Source organism: Zea mays, chromosome 3 (genome assembly GCF_902167145.1).
Source record: "Zea mays cultivar B73 chromosome 3, Zm-B73-REFERENCE-NAM-5.0, whole genome shotgun sequence".
NCBI classification, from domain to species: Eukaryota; Viridiplantae; Streptophyta; class Magnoliopsida; order Poales; family Poaceae; genus Zea; species Zea mays.
Window position 1 is genome coordinate 20088298 of NC_050098.1, and position 17587 is coordinate 20105884.

At 44.1% G+C, this 17587-nt stretch overlaps 1 protein-coding gene across 1 annotated transcript; it reads right to left on the reverse strand.

The window, feature by feature from the left end:
• Positions 1-6041: 6041 nt before the first annotated feature.
• LOC103651811 (LEAF RUST 10 DISEASE-RESISTANCE LOCUS RECEPTOR-LIKE PROTEIN KINASE-like 2.1) lies at positions 6042-15417 on the reverse strand. The gene is made up of 4 exons (XM_035966157.1): positions 14699-15417; positions 7852-7890; positions 6488-7553; positions 6042-6383 (listed from the first exon to the last, which is right to left on the reverse strand). The coding sequence occupies exons 1-4, from the start codon at positions 15363-15365 to the stop codon at positions 6302-6304; spliced, it is 1854 nt and encodes a 617-aa protein (XP_035822050.1). The 5' UTR covers positions 15366-15417; the 3' UTR covers positions 6042-6301.
• Positions 15418-17587: the final 2170 nt, after the last annotated feature.

The window sequence follows — 17587 nt, forward strand, 5'->3', positions numbered from 1 at the left end:
GACATAGGACATTTTGCAATGAAGTGACCGGGCTTACCACACTTGTAGCAAACCTTCTTGGAACGAGGTTTGTAGTCCTTCCCCTTCCGTTGCTTGAGGATTTGCCTAAAGCTTTTGATGATTAGGGCCATCTCCTCATTGTCGAGCTTGGAGGCGTCAATTGGTTGTCTACTTGGTGTAGACTCCTCCTTCTTCTCCTCCGTTGCCTTAAAGGCCACTGGTTGCGCCTCGGAGGTGGAAGGCTCGTCAAGCTCGTTGATCTTCTTGGAGCCCTTAATCATGCATTCAAAACTCACAAAATTCCCGATAACTTCCTCGGGGGTCATTAGTGGATATCTAGGATTCCCACGAATTAATTGTACTTGAGTGGGGTTAAGGAAAATAAGAGCTCTTAGAATAACCTTAACCACTTCATGGTCATCCCATTTTGTGCTCCCGAGGTTGCGCACTTGGTTCACCAAGGTCTTGAGCCGGTTGTACATGTCTTGTGGCTCCTCCCCTTGGCGAAGACGGAAGCGACCGAGCTCTCCCTCGATCGTTTCCCGCTTGGTGATCTTGGTGAGTTCATCACCCTCGTGCGCCGTCTTGAGTAGGTCCCAAATCTCTTTGGCGTTCTTCAATCCTTGTACTTTGTTGTATTCCTCCTTGCTTAGGGAGGCAAGGAGGATGGTTGCGGCTTGGGAGTTGAAGTGCTCGATTTGGGCCACTTCGTCCGTGTCATAGTCCTCATCCCCTATAGATGGTACCTGTACACCATACTCAACAACATCCCATATACTCTTGTGGAGAGAGGTTAGATGAAATCGCATTAAATTACTCCACATAGCATAATCTTCACCATTAAAAGTTGGTGGTTTACCTAATGAGACGGAAAGTAGAGGTGTATGTTTAGGAACACGAGGATAGCGTAGGGGAATCTTACTATACTTCTTACGCTCTTGGCGTTTAGAAGTGACGGACGCCGCGTCGGAGCCGGAGGTAGATGTCGATGAAGTGTCGGTCTCGTAGTAGACCACCTTCCTCATCCTCTTGTGCTTGTCTCCACTCCGATGCGGCTTGTGAGAAGAAGATTTTTCCTTCTTCTCCTTGTGGTGAGAAGAGGAAGATCTTTTCTCCTTCCGTTTGGAGGAGTTCTTCTTCTTCTCCCTTTTCTTGGTGCGGGACTCTTCCGATGAGGTGCTCCCTTGGCTTGTAGTGGGCTTGTCGCCGGTCTCCATCTCCTTCTTGGCGTGATCTCCCGACATCACTTCGAGCGGTTAGGCTCTAATGAAGCACCGGGCTCTGATACCAATTGATAGTCGCCTAGAGGGGGGGTGAATAGGGCGAAACTGAAATTTACAAAAATAATCACAACTACAAGCCGGGGTTAGCGTTAGTAATAATAAATGAGTCCGCAAGAGAGGGCGCAAAACAAATCGCAAGCAAATAAAGAGAGTGACACGTGGATTTGTTTTACCGAGGTTCGGTTCTTGCAAACCTACTCCCCGTTGAGGAGGCCACAAAGGCCGGGTCTCTTTCAACCCTTCCCTCTCTCAAACGGTCCCTCGGACCGAGTGAGCTTTCCTTCTTCTCAATCACCCGGGAACAAAACTTCCCCGCAAGGGCCACCACACAATCGGTGCCTCTTGCCTCGGTTACAATTGAGTGTTGATCACAAGAGCAAAAGAGAAAGAAAAGAATGCGATCCAAGCGCAAGAGCTCAAAAGAACACGGCAAATCTCTCTCGCTAGTCACTAAAGGCTTGAGTGGAATTGGAGAGGATTTGATCTCTTTGTATGTGTCTAGAATTGAATGCCTAGCTCTTGTAAGTGGTTAAGAAGTGGGAAAACTTGGATGGCAATGAATGTGGGGTGGTTGGGGTATTTATAGCCCCAACCACCAAAAGTGACCGTTGGCGGGAGGCGTCTGCTCGATGGCGCACCGGACAGTCCGGTGCACACCGGACAGTCCGGTGCCCCTGCCACGTCATCACTGCCGTTGGATTCTAGCCGTTGGAGCTTCTGACTTGTGGGCCCGCCTGGGTGTCCGGTACACACCGGACATGTACTGTTTGATGTCCGGTGCACCGGCATGGGCGATTCTGACTTCTGCGCGCGCTGCGCGCGCATTTAATGCACCGCAGGGAGCCGTTGGCGCCGCAGGGAGCCGTTGCTCCGCTGGCACACCGGACAGTCCGGTGCACACCGGACAGTCCGGTGAATTATAGCGGAGCGGCTGCCGCGCGAACCCGAGGCTGGCGAGTTCAGGAGGTCGAGCTTCCTTGGAGCACCGGACATGTCCGGTGCACACCGGACAGTCCGGTGAATTATAGCGCGCCGGCTTCCGAGAATTCCCGAGGGCGAAGAGTTTGAGTCTGAGTCCCCTGGTGCACCGGACAGGTACTGTTCACTGTCCGGTGGCACACCGGACAGTCCGGTGCGCCAGACCAGGGGTGCCCTCGGTTGCCCCTTTGCTCCTTTATTGAATCCAAAACTTGGTCTTTTTATTGGCTGAGTGTGAGCCTTTTACACCTGTATAATCTATACACTTGGGTAAACTAGTTAGTCCAAAGATTTGTGTTGGGCAATTCAACCACCAAAATTATATAGGAACTAGGTGTAAGCCTAATCCCCTTTCAGTAATAACCGTAGATTACATCAAGTCTGAAAGGAACCTTGCTGATCCTTTCACCAAAGGGCTGGCTCAAAAGCCAATCCAAGCAGCGTGCATGGGAATGGGACTCGTACCCTGTTAGCGGTTTCAACTGTGGATAACTGTCCTGTGTGACCGGAGATCCCGAGATCCAGGCTCCAGGAAACGAAGCACTGTGGAACCAAGAGCACAAAAGACAAAGAGTCTCATTAGCTGCTGTGCTCTGTCTGTATGGCAGGTTGAGCGATATGCTCTTAATGAAGTCAATGCTATAAGCAGAGAAATTGTCCTACAAAATTTCCTTAATGATTTCACCTATATGAGCTGACTGTGGGGTCGCAGTCAGGGAGAGAATGGGGCTTTCTCTCTAGTGAGTTCATGAATAGATATTAAAGGGCATGACCGTAACGCCCTGCCCCGTAAGAGAAGCAGATAATCTGCCTAGTACTATGTGCCTTTTGTGCGAAGATTCTCACACTAGGGTTTGTGGATCAAGGCGTAGTCCTCCGCTTACTCGTGCATGGTTGGAGTACACTGGGATAGGCTTTGGTTCAAACCTAACAAGTACCTCTGCCAAAAAGTAGTATATAAACAGTACGGGAGCTCAATGACATTGATCAGAAAATAAGAATGAAAATGGTGGGGATTGCTGTCCGATTTTGTGTTTTCACCTTATTATTAAAAAAAACAGCTGGGTGGGCCGCTTCAAGGCCCGGTGGCCGAGCAGCCCACCACGGAGGCATGTTTTACTAGGGCAGCAGCAACAGCCGTGAGCGAGCGAGTGAGCGGAGAAAAGGCAGGGTGGCGGCGGCGTTCTGAAGACGAGCAGTTCTACGCTCGCCGATCTCTACGCCGCCCTTCTGCAACCGTTTCTCCCTCGGTTCCTTAAGTATGGAAACTTGTTCCCTGCTCTGCAACTCGCCAAAAATCCCAGCTCTCTGTTCCTATTCCTCCTCTCGGTTCCAGTCACGATTTGGATCGATTCCTTCGATTCTTGGTGTTCTGGTGTTAATCCTGCTGGTGGAAAAAGGTGGAGGTGGTACTGCTTGTGCGCAGTGAGGTTCTCCTGCTCTCTGTTGTCTCACCAGTGCACCTGTGTGGTGCTCTGTCTGTTCTGATTATTGTCCATCGTGGCCTGGTGCCTGGGCTCCCTGCTGCGCGGTGTTCGTCTTCTCGGGCTGGTGCCGTGGACGTCTCCCTCGGCTCCGGCAGCGGCTCTAGGGCCTGTTTGGTTCAGCATTTTTCTGACCAGCTTTTCTGAAAATCTGGCTGTGGGGAGAATCTGGCTGTGGGGTGAATCTGAGTATCATTACGATTACGTATAGAGGAAGATAAAGTTGTTCATAGGGCTCATGATCTAGAAAGTGACGAATTCCTACTATTACAACGACTCAACCGATTATGTGTTTATGTTGATTTTGGATGGTTTTTGCCCCAACGAATTTTATAGAAGCTGGCTAAAAAACTGAGCGTTTGGCAGTCCGCAACAGCTTTTGGTGGCCAGAAGCTGTCAGAAGCCGAAACAAACAGGCCCCTAGTATCTCCGTCAACCTCCCGCCGTGCAGGCCCGGACGTGGGCGGCGGAATTGGTTTTCTGGGACAGAACCTTGTGTTCGCTGAGCTGGTCTTCCCACGTAGATTTTCTACGTGCTGTGAGTTACCCATTATCTCACTTTATTTATTGTTTAATTTTATGCAATCTGCTAGTATTAAATACTTGGGTGTGATTGCACTGTTGTGGGCGGATTTGTGTGCTCGATGATAATAGCGGTGTAGTGAGACAACGTGACAGTCTGGGTTTTAGTGTATTATCATTTTTAGCATTGATATTATTTGTGCCTAATTAAATCTCTCTTTGTTGAAGCTGTTTACCTGTGTTAAATTCTGTTATTTTATTTATTACACAGCTCTTTACTATTAGTTTTTATATTTGATTATTAGGCTTATTACATCTGATCTAAAACCCTGATTTAGTAAGATAGGGTTGTCACGTTAGTCGAGGATCTCTGATCACCTATTAGCGTTGGAGGGCTGTTTATTACAGCAACCCGCTATTTTGAGAGCAATATTTTAAGATAAACAATCATGTTTATTAGTTTAATCTGCCTTCTTCATCTGCAAGCCATGTTTAATTATGAAATGGATCTGAGTAGCTATTTTACATGTTTACATGTTCTAGAATTGCTACTGTTCATTGCTGCAATAATTATATATGACATTTATCTGAGTTATATGCTTGTTTTATTCGGAATTAGAATATTTAATTTATTTAAATATGAAGGAAGCATGTCACTTATTTCTCTAATTTTACAACAAGAGGTTACTGTAAAATTACTAAGCAACTAGATAATTACTGTATAACTGTTGTTTTTTCTTAGTGTGGAAATGAAACTACTCGGATGATTGAGAAATTACTGAACATTGTTGTAAAATTACTGAGTACTAGACAATTAATACATAATTGTTTTGTTCTTTTCTCAGTGTTTCAATGAAATTACAAGGTTATTGAGAAATTACTGAACAAATGATGTAAAATTACTGAGTGGTCACTGTAAATTACCGAGTAACTAGACAATCACTACATAGTTGTTGTTATTTTCTTAGTGTGTAAATAAAATTACTAGATGATTGAGAAATCACTGAACAATGTTATAAAATTATTGAGTGACTACTGTAAAATTCCTGAGTAACTAGACTCACGGGGAGCGGATCGTGGATCAATCACGCGCGGGTCTCAGGGTTGTCGGGCATGTTGCTGGGTCGGTGGGTGCACAGGGTTGAGTCGGGTCGGGTCAATGTGGCGCGCGTGATGTGGGGCGAGGGTCGAGACGAGTTGTTTGGTGCGAGGTGGGAGGCGCGCGTCGTGGTGGCCGTCTGGGGGTCCGGGTGAAGCTTCAGCGTATATGACAAATAGCGTTAGCCCCCCTCTCTCTCTATATATAATACTTCAAGAACTAGAAAGTTTTGAGCCAGAATAAATATGTTTACAATAACCAAAATATCCTCTCAATCTACAAGTGTTAAACTATGTTTGCAATAAAAAAGAATTTGGTATTCATTCGCTCCAAGTATTTCTTCACTTATGGATCTCATGATGTTCCATCAGCACAAGCACACTCACGCATTGACATATTCCGTAGTCCTACGGACCTAGTTTGGGTATTTTTAGTATTAAGCTCAATGCATATGTATTGAGGTGATTAAGGATATAAATTAAACTAATTTACACTTCAATCCAACTCAACGCACGTGGATTGGGGTCAATACTAAAATACCCAAACAAAGCCTCAATTATTTTGGCTCTCCATGCTTATAAGCAGTTACTGCATGGATATTACCAACTTACGATGGAAATAAGACTAAGGTGTAATTTGGTTCACGAAATGTAACGTAAATAGCAATGATAATGGTTCACACTCGAATACCAGCGGTAATAAATTTGAATAGACCGATATCAATTTCTAGTGTGCCATCTGATTACAGTTGGATTTAAACAAATATGATTTAACATTATTAGTTAACCATTGTATTACAAATATGTGAACCAAATGACATCTAATACTAATGAATACTAATGTATTGGGTATTCCTTACTCTACATTAGGTGCCCATCTCACACAGTTGGTTAACAGTCGTAGGATTTTTTTAGTAAGGCTTATCTCCTTGACTTTTAACATGCCACTGAAGCTTGTGTTCTTGCAGTACTGCTGGGATTTGTGCTTTCTGCATTCATGTTATAAGCTAGATCCTCACTGAAAAACAAAAGGAAAAAAATACTTGCATGTGTCAACTTTATGAAAATAGCATTGGACAGATGCATAAAGAAACTAAACGAGTAGAGACGAAAATATCTTACAGCACTTGACTGAAGTTTTGCTTTGATGGCATATCCAATTCATCTAAGCCTCTTTCAAACATGTCTAATACTTCGGTCATTGTAGGGCGATGCATAGGCAATATCTGTATGCACCATAGGCCAATCAAAATCATTTTTCTTGCGATTTCCTCATCTTCATGTGTAACTTCACAAGCTAGTAATCCATCATTTTGCGCATAGTGATCATAGATCCAATCTGGAAAATAAGTTTGACTTGACTTCTCAACCATTAATTTCATATTTTTCCTACCTCCAACCATCTCTAGCAACAACATTCCGTAACTATAAACATCTGATTTTGTTGAAGCCACTCCAAATGCTCGTGAATGCACTTCAGGAGCTATAAATCCAATTGTTCCTCTAGCACCAGTCACTGAAAGCTTGCTCTCCTTGGTATGGCACAATTTTGCTAAACCAAAATCAGCAATCTTAGGGCAAAAATTGTGATCAAGAAGGATATTTTGAGGCTTGATATCGAAATGGACAATGCGTGTATTACAACAATAGTGCAAATATTCTAGTCCACGAGCAATCCCAACTGCTATTGCATAGAGTCTTTCCCATCCTAAAATTTGTTTGGGGTTCTCCGAGTAGATATGCTTATCCAAAGAACCATTGGCCATGTACTCATATATAAGAGCTCGTTTTGAGCCCTCCAAACAAAACCCATACAAGCTGACAATATTAACATGTGAGGTCCTGCCAATGCTCATAACCTCATTTACAAATTCCTCCCCTTTTGCTTTGTAGTCATGCAAGAATTTCACGGCAACTAGACGACCATCATTTAGCCTTCCTTTGAAAACCACACCATAACCGCCTTCACCGAGCTTGTTATTTGTACAAGATGTTATTTTTGTTGCTTCTGAGTATTTGTACCTTTTTGGAGCTAGTGATCCATGCGATGAAATTAGGGCCTCAATGTTCCTTTCGTTTTTGTTGACAGTCATTTTGCTGATGAGAAAACGTGGTTTTTGTCCCTTTATATGACATATCAGCAAATAAATACATGGAAGGAGCAAGGTTCCAGCTACTGCCATCAACACTGAGTAAATTAAAGTACAAGTTAATTTTCTTTTCAATGGACGAAGTTATATTATGGACTGTTAAAATTCAATAACAATAGTACATTTTTAAAATGCAAGGCCTCAAAATTAGAACTAGCAAGATAAGGTTCTCAAATTTTGCTCCGAATTCATCGGGCTTGTATCCAAAGGCATAAATGTTGTTTGTACTAAATTTTCAACAGTAGCTTTAGTGCGGTGCTTCTATGATCTTGCATTGTAGAAATTGAATTTTGAATGAGGTTAAATTTAGAAAGATGGTTAAACAAAAATAGTTACCTATTGACATTATCGTTCTTCTGCCAGTCCTCTTACTACCTGGAAAATCACATAATACTAATCAAGAAAAGAAAATAGTTGTACTATTGCATCAATTGTTTCTAAATGAGGGAATGCGTAGTATTTTGAAGTGTCCTTATTCCAGATGAAATATGAAAGGTAAGAGACTATAGGTTCCTAGATGATCAGATGGTGAACCGAAGGAGAGGTAGTCCTACTTTTTTAGACAGGCATATTGCATGAATTTATGCTAGCTTGATATAAAGAAGACTAATATTTATGACAAAAAGTTAATATAGTTAGATACAACAAAAAGTGTATTTTTTTTTTCTAAAGTAGATCATTATACTAAAAGGAAAAGAAAAAGATCTAAAGTAGATCAAGTACAAGCAGCCAAAAAGAGGCAGCTAAACATTAACAAAGACAAAAAGAAACAGACAGAAAAACACAGAGCAAGCAAACATAAACAAAATAGGGGAAGGAAAGCCAGCTTCCTAAATCAAGGCCAGTCTTCTAATATCTGAAGCTCCAGCCAGTACGTTCCCATAAATCAAGGCCACAAATAAAAAGTATATTTTCATACTACATTTTTTTCACAGATGTTAGTACTTTTTATTCAAATTAGTTAAAATTTAAGAATTTTACACATGGTAATTATAAAATTTAATTTATTCATGGACGTAAGGATTATTATTAATCATGTATTTTTTGTGGACACCATATATTACTTCCTGTTTTGAAAATCGATGTTGACGGTGAGTGGCCAGTAATTATATTACTTTCGTCTATTTTGTAATATAGGATCATTACAACTACCGCTGCCTGCACCCGCGACCAAGGGGAAGCGAAACAAGAATGACGAGAAGGATGACAATCTAGTGAGTCTGTCCTACTTTGAGTCCTATGAGAGGTTGAATTTCAGTTGCAAAAATCTTGCTCCTTTTGTTTCGATCTAGGGGTTGGTTTTAAGTTGGTTGCCTTGGATTGTTTTCGCCAATTGGTTCGAGTTGGGAGTTTTGGATAGGAGCAGAGTGTGATTGAGGTGTAGATCAGGATGCGATAGCAGGAGGTACAGGACGATCCAGAGCGGATGAAGAACAAGCAGACTACAACTTTGGGTGATGTAGTAGCATCAACACAAGTTGATTCGTGCAATACCAATGGTGCATCAACAGTAGGTGTGTAGAACTGTGGATTTTCCTTGTGTTCTTTTTCCTCGTGCATTCTGTTTTTTTTATGTTGTTCAATCGTGGACCCTATTGGTTATGTTGATAGTTGCAAGCAGTCTGTGAGGCAGTGATGCTCTCTTGTCTGAATTGCAGCCTTCCAAACTAATATTGAGGAATCCGAAGCCTTCAAATAGATGCATCTTGTACTGATTAATTTGTGTGTCCATTCTACAGTCATTAGTTCTTGTAATGTGATTACTGTTGCATTAATGCATTGCTATTATATGTCCTTTCTAGATTCAATTTTGTTGGAGGCATTATGATTGTTGTTGCACTGAATTACTGTGGATGATAAGTTTTGTAGGAAAAATAACTAATCTTGTCTTGCTCCTATTGGGAAATGCCCATTTGAACTTCTAATGTACCCCCTCCATTCCAAAGTATAAGAAGTTTTGGCTTTTCTTCATACATAAGTTTTGCTATGTAGTTATATATACAATATATCAGCATGTCTAGATACATAACAACATCAATATATCTTTTGTACTGGGTGTGGCTGTGCCATCACAAAGAACGTGCATTGTCCTAGTATATATGCAATGGGGAGAGGTCGTAAGTTTCAATGAAGACAACATAAGGATCTCATTAAGGCTGCAAGGAGTAACTAGAGACACTCAAGAGGATTAGTTTAGAAATTCTAATGCACTAGATTCTTCTCACCCGCATGTGAAGTATCTAGATCCCTAAGTGATGTTTTGATAATTGATGACAACCAATGTGGATTAATGAATTTTTGGAGAAATAAGAATGCAGGTTGGATCATGGAAGATGAGCTTTATTAAAAGTTTTGAAGACTTTGATATTGGTTGTGGAATGAATGAAGGCAAATATATTATGTATGTTTTTACTTTTGCCAGTCACAAGGTGTTTAGAGAAGAAAATTGACAGAGTTAGTAGGCTAGATAGTCGTACTATCAAGAGGGGCCAATGACAATTTCTTGTGTGAAACTTAGTGCCTCGTAGAGCATATAGATAGTGCATGTGCACGAGGAATAATAGTGCTTTCGAGTTTGCAAGTTAAAATCTTTTCAAAAGCGTGTTCTGGAAAGTGGGCTAAGTGTCGGTGTTGTGGACCGTCCGAGCCAGGTGGCCGAACCGTCTGCGATCAACTAAGAGAGGTCCGAAGTACAACAGTCTTCAGAGTGGTCCAAAGTATTTGCACCGTGGACCGTTCAGGCCTAATGGTCGGACCGTCCGACTAGGGTTGACGGACCGTCCGTAGGTGCCAAATGTGATTTGGGCACGAACTGTGTGTTTTCGGAGAGTTGTACTACATACTATCTGAGGTTTGAGTTCGGACAGTACTAACTCCCAGGTCGCGGACTATCCAGCTTGGTTTGGTGGACCATTTGCCTGTGTTTAAGCCAAGTGGGCAGAGCTCAGGTGGTTAATGTTGCTAGGTCGTGGACCGTCCGGCCGGGGTCGGCGGACCGTCCGCGCCTGCCTTTTTCTGACAGCTCTGTCACGTTTCAAACAGGAAAACTAGCAGTTACTTGTACGGCGGACCATCCGGCTCTAGGACGCGGACCATCCACGAGTGCACAGAAAGGGGCTAGTTTGTCCATAACAGCTAGTATTGAATGGATAGGTATAAATAGAAGTAGTGTTCATGTGTGAGGGCTCTCTTGGCCATTCCTAGCATACTTTGAGCACATTGGAGCATCACAAACTCTCTCCCTCACCTACATTGCTTGAGATTGCATTCTAGTGAGTGATTGAGTGAATCTAGTGTGTTGCATCATCGATTGATCTTGAGGCACTAAGTGGACCATCAGACGATTATCATTGGTTTGTTACTCTTGGAGGTTGTCGCCTCCTAGACGACTTGGTGGTGACTCTGTCGAGCTCTTCGTGAAGATTGTGAAGAATCCACGAATGAGATTGTGAGGGGTTCGCGACTACCTCACCGGAGTGGCAAAGGCGATGCTAGTGGAACCGAGGTATTGAGTGTTTCCTTGTCCACTTGATTCAAAGATCAAACAGTGTCTTGATAGAGGAGCAATTGAGAACTTGCAATCTACCTCAACGTGGATTAGGAGTGATCGGCAAATCACCGAGACCATAGGAAAAAATTTGATGTCTCTCTCCTTCTCTTGCAATTACTTGTGGTTAGTTGGATCATTTTTCATTACTAGTCATCTAGGTTACTTGTTCACGCTAGGTTGCAAACCTAACATAGCTCAACATAGGCTAGATAATTTATATCTCTCGTTGTACTGATTTAATTTCTCTAGTGTTTGTGATTTTAGTCAAAACCGTCTATTCACCGTCCTCTAGCCAGTGTCCTAGATCTTACACTGCAAGTGTGCTCTCACTAGCCATATCACTCCCCCAGCATGCTCCTGACCCGTTGTAATGACCCCCGCTCCTCACCCATCAATGCATCCATCTTCTCTACGGCCGGTCCTCAGCCAGTCGATAGGCTCCTCACCTGCCAGCACACCCATCTTCTCTGTAGCCACCCCCACCCAGTGGTCCCGCTCATCACACAGCTGACACACCCATCTCCAAAAACCAACGACCCCTGTGGATGGATCAAAGGATGCCATAATAGCCACGAAGGGGCCATCATAGGCCTAATTAAACGCCACCATAGATGCAATTTGGCAAGATTCTAGAGGTCCCATGTTAGCCTACGTCATTGCACGCCCACAACCTGCATCTCGACTGTATGTCGGTACGACAATCCCTCTTGGATGACGTCTAAACATCCACAAGTTGAACTTCCATTGTAGTCAATGTTTGGCAATGATGATTTGTGAGGGATGAATATCCCTCGGGTAGTCACGACCTGACTACGATCCGTAGGCCGCTGGAGAGGCCTTAGTGGGCCGAACGACAAGGCTTTACAAGTCGTCGACCGCGCGTGACCATAAGCTAGCGGGATGACGGTTGCGTGGGCGTCAAGGCACGCGGACCGGACCCTACGCATGCAGAGGGCACGATATGCTCCTGAGGACTCGCTGACTTCCTGATTGGTTGGAGTCAATTTTGGACCGAGCAACGGACGTGGGCGTAGTGCATGTGTGACTTGGCTCTCCCGTTGGAATAAGGCAGAATGCCTACCCCTACGAAAACCGGGGAGACACATCAGTAGGCATCATCATCTTCTAGCTCTAGCCCTCTATGTAACCAGGAACACTGAGTAATACAATTCCACAAACACACAAGACACAGGGTATTACACGCTTGAGCGGCCTAAACCTGTATAATTCCCTGCGTTCCGATGTGCCCTGCACGAACCATTGAGCAGCAATCGACTTCACTGTCCTCCCAAAAGCACTACATGGTATACCTGCATGGGCGGGCCTAGGGGGGCTTCATGGGTATTCATTGAATACCCATGTTTTTGGTGATATATAGTGTTAGAACACTAATTTGTCAATAATGTATTACATAAAATAGCGTTAGAACACTAAATTCTTTAATCTTTTGAATTTTTGAATACCCAATCTCAAATGTCTGGGCCCGCTTCTGTATACCCGTAGTGCGTCGCCGGTACCAAACACTGACAGTGATCCCTCTTGGATGATGTTTGATTATGAACTTTGGTTAATTGATTTGCTTCATATATTGTTTAGCTGGTGCTCCTATTAGAAATCCTTGCAATTGCTATAGTGTTTCTAGTGGCGCTGTTATGTATTGCTTGGTAGTTGTTGCTGGTTCTTGTGAACAATATTTGCAATTTACTCCATGTGGATGAAACCTGCAGATTATGGTATGCAATTATGTATTGCTATTTTGTAGCACTATGGACTCTCAGGGTGTTACTACACTTCTCTACTCAACCAGAAAGATGCAAATATTTTTGGCTCTGATGATTATGTGGAAGTTGATAATGAAGTGGCAGGGTCACTACCGGTGGATGAAATAAACCTACAGACGACTAAGAGGGGTTGATCCATAATTTAGTAAAGAGGAGAACATAATGTTGGTTTCAGGCTATCTTAATCTAAGTAAATATAATATTACACTGGAAGGGATAAAAAAGACGACACACTTCGGGAAAGAGTACGGAAATACTTCCACAAGAACAGGAGATTCGAGTCAGATCGTAACTGGTCATCATTGAAGCATCAGTAGGGTGTAATTCAGAAGGAATTGAATATTTTTCAAGGTTACTATAACGTCATAGAAAAATCAAATTGGCAAGACTAGTGATGATAAAGTGAATTGTACACTTGATACTATTGTTTATACTTCTTCACATGACATACACTTTCTCATATGAGTTAATCCCATGTCATTTTGTAGCTTGCTGAAGTGAAAACAATTAAAATTCTAGGAAAAAACATCAAGGGAAGGCTTTTTTTTTGTGTGTTTCATCTGTGTTTTATTCTTAGGCATGAGCCAGACCGGGCATTCAAAGAAACAAAGCTCAAAGACCAGCATGAACTAAACAATGGTAATGGTGATGGTCCTGTCAACGTTGATAGACCTCCAAGGAGAAAAGCTGAGAAGGAAAAAGGACGGGTGAGAAAGCCTGAGGGTTGTAACACTAATGATGATCCTTTCTTTGAAGAAGTTAAAAAGATGAAAGAAGCACATCAATAAATAGAGAGAGGCTGGAAGAGGCCCATGATGACAAGTTTTATGAGTTGGAGAAGAGTAACCTTGAATTAGAGTGAAAAAAATTGGCAGGACAGAGAGATAATGTAAACAAACACGAGCACAATGGGCAACGAATTAAAATAGTACTTTAAGTTGATGAAACAAAAGATTTTGACTCGTTGTTCCGGGAGTAGTCAGCCGCAGTTGTTATCTATTTTAAGAATTATATATTAGCATTTGTTTTGGGTACATACAATCTTCTCTATTTACTATTGTGTTCCAATCATGGTTGCTTACATACAGTGCGCCATTGATATTATTATTATTATTATTTATTTTCTTTAGTTATGACAACTGCAAACTGCGTAACAAACATTTTGCCAAGAGATTGATCTGCCAAGGCTCTGAGACATCTTGGACCCCAGGTCTTATGTTGGTTTCTGGTTGCTGCAGCCTACAGATCCTATGCATGAGTGCATGACCAACATTTGTCTTTGGGTTTCTCGTGATCCAGGTTTATCTTTATTACTGTCTGCCTCTACTGGTGTTGCTCTGTTGATGGATGTGTAGGATCACGTAAAGCTGGGTTGATTCGCCATGGTCTCTTGCCGCTAGCCAAAACCCCCCGCCCCAAACCCCGGCTAAACATGCAGGGTCACACGCCGGCGTTGCTGCGTGATGGGTGTGGGGTGTGGCCGAATGGATGCCCATGGCTCTGCCCAAATCGTTTTAGCGTCAAGGCGCCAAAATGCTGCCGTCAAATCCACCGAATAAACTAGGATTAACTAAATAATAAAGTGATTATAAGGCTCACTGTTGGAGTAAAACAAATTTGTTAGGTCCTAAATAACTTGAATCGTGTCTTAATTCGACTTCTAGGACCCAACTTTAGGCTTGGAGTTGCTCCTCTGACAGACATGGGAAATGCTTCACTAAAAAATATTTTTTATGGCTGCTTAAGAGCCGTCACTTGACTTGATTCTTCCTACAGTCTGCCGAAGAAAGGTATCGATGAACTAACCTATATATGGAGCGTGGCATAGTAATTTGGATTAACTTGTACTCACCGCAGCTCACTGGGTAATGTATGCCGTCTGGGCAATTGCAGGAGAAAGCCAGGCCGTTGGCAGGGTACATGCATTCCCCGCCGCTTGCAGTGCACTTGGAGCAATCCCCCGAGACCGCCGTCCACTCGAGGAGAAATCCGTTCCTCAGGCCCGCGACGTAGTTGTGCCTGCTGTCCCGGTCTGGCGGCGGGACGGTAGGCATGACGGCGACAAGGCAGCCCGAGCCCGGCGGTGTTGCCGCCCCCGCCCCGTGCTCTCTGTAGCTGTAGCTCCCGAACCGCCGTCTAAACCCGACGAACGAGGAGTTGTCGCAGGGCATGCGCTGGAACCCAGGCAGAGCAGAGCCTCCGGCACCGGCTCGTCGCATCGGGAGAGGAACCGGAGCTCGCTGTTGGCTCTGCTGACGGCGAACGCCCCCATGAACTCCATGGCGATCGAGATGTTGAAGCACGGCGCCGGGCAGCCGGCGGCGAGTGGCAGGTTCTCGTCCACCACGTGCAGAGAGTTGTTCTCGTTGAAGATGTTGACCACCCGGTACGCCTGGAACATGGAGTGGGTCAGGAACGCGCCGCTGCTGTTGCACTTGAGCTGGAAGGGCGGCGACCCGCACGGCGGCTGCCCTGGCTCCTCCAGCCAGAACGGGTACGAGATGTTCAGGCTCCCGCATGCCTTGGGCGAGCAGCCTTGTTGTTCAGGCTCTGTTGTTTGGGAAGTACCCATTGAAAGCTGTAGCAAGAAGGCTACAGTGTGGACAACTAGTGATGGCAAGAGCACGGCAGTCCCGAATTTTTTGTATTTTAGCCCCTTAAACAGAAATAAATTCACGTTTAGACCTACAAAAATTTTAAATGCAGTTTTGGATCCTTAGCACGGCGCCATAGCCTGTGGCGCCGAGCTAACACAGCTCGGCGCCACAGCCTATGGCGCCGAGCTGTGACGTGGCCGCAACGGCTAGCTGCGTCCAGGGCTGACCTGGCGCTGACGTGGCGGCGGCGCGGCCTCGTAGCTCGGCGCCACAGATCTTGGCGCCGAGCTACGAATTCCTATAAAAACGCCCCCGCGGCTGGCCGAGAGCAGCTCATTTCATCTCATTTCCAAACTTCGTCAAAATTTCCTGGATTCAAAGATTTGAGTTGGTTCACTTCGTAGACCAAGGTATGAATTCGAACTGATTCGTTTGTATATTAGGTTTTTAGTTTAATAATTTGTATACACCTATTATATTATCATTTCGATTATTAGTTTGTGTAAACTTATTATAAAGCATAATAGGTACAAGTGATAATTATAATCGTTTATTAGATGAAAGACATGTACCGAGAGGCGTTGTGGCAGAAGAGAGGTCGTCCTCGGGAGTTATATCCGGACGTATCTAGTAAGGATGCTCCTGTTCCTCCTGAACTCCCCGTGCCTAACTGTGACTGTGGCAGACTGGCTTGGGTACATCAATCACAACATCCAGACACGGCTGCTCGCTGCTACTACCTTTGTGGCACTTTGGACGTACGTAGCTTATGACTTGTCACTTAATTTTGTTCGCATTCATTATTTTGTAGATATGTAATAGTGCATCTTTCAATTATTTTAGGGACATCAGAGGTGTTTCTTTTTCCAGTGGATCGATGGTCCTGATAAATTTGACCCTCGATATCTTCTTTTCGTTAATTGGTTGAGTGGAAGGACCACTCATGAGCGTTTTAAGCGTTGGGTACCTCCTCCCCCGAATCCTCCACCAATGACGGATGCGGAGAAGGAGGTAGCAACAGAAAGACGGATGGACTCACCGCCTCGATGCGATTGTGGAGACCGTGCTGTCATCGACGAAGACTATGACAAGCAGTTCTGTTGTCCGAACATTGATTATGTGAGCCCATTGATACGCTAAATGTATGAACTAGTTTTTATTTACAATAAATTACTAATTTTTTCTCTTGCAGCCATACGGGTGGCGTAAGTGTCGTTTCAGAGAGTGGTTGTATGGTCCTTTGTCCCATTGGCCAGAGCCAGAGGTAAAGGAAAAGAGATACATGGGGTGGGCGGCAGAAGAGGTCAAATTTGATCCAGTACTCTGCAAATGTGGTATTGAAGCTAAGTATGGATTAGTTCCTTCGGAGCTTGGCGTTGGATATTTTTGTGGACATATGGTCGATTACGATGAGGTTGGTATTTTTTTTGCACCAGATGTAATGTTATAGCGGTACTTACTTTTTTTTGTAGGAGACGAGGAAATGCAGTTGGGAGAGTTACGACGACAAAGGAGAGGTGATGCGCACAATAGAGTCCAAGAGAATAATGGGACAGAAGATGCGTTGTGGATCTCGACTCGTTGATTCGTACATTAACGATCGCATACGCGACATGCGTAGGGAAGCAAAATCTGCCTTTTATGATAGCCCGAAGCGTGCAGAGTATAGGAGGTTGAAGGCGGCAGATGAGAAGAGAGCACAGGATGCAAGGGAATGGGAAGCGGCTCAAGCCGAGAAACAGATGTTGGATAATCTTGCTGATCGCCTCAAGGGAAGTAAGTGAGATAAATGATATTATAATTATGTGAGTACAATTTATTTATCCTGACGATGCTTAGAGCTCAGCTCTGTCTGGGCACAAGTGTGTGGACCTACAATTTTGGTGATCTTAAACTTTCCGGTGTCCTTCTGCCTTCGGGCACATACCCTCCAATTACATTCTGGCACCTCGCACACAACAGTGTAACGACGCTGTGCATACGAATGTCTCACCTTGAACGGCCTCTTCCGGTTCATAGAATATTCCTGTAGCCATCGTCTCAGTGTAGGCAGATCCTTGAAAAGTAAGCCAACCTTAATCTCAATGCTGTCGGCGTTATCCGGAGCCTCTAGCAGTTCATCGTCACGTCCTTCAGCATACGCA

Coding starts and splice junctions, on each gene's coding strand:
- LOC103651811 (XM_035966157.1), bottom strand. CDS start 15,365: ATGCGGGAGCCTGAACATCTCGTACCCGTTCTGGCTGGAGGAGCCAGG. Junction 7,891..14,698: donor ACATTACCCAGTGAGCTGCG/GTGAGTACAAGT, acceptor GTGATTTTCCAG/GTAGTAAGAGGACTGGCAGA. Junction 7,554..7,851: donor AAGAACGATAATGTCAATAG/GTAACTATTTTT, acceptor TAATTTACTCAG/TGTTGATGGCAGTAGCTGGA.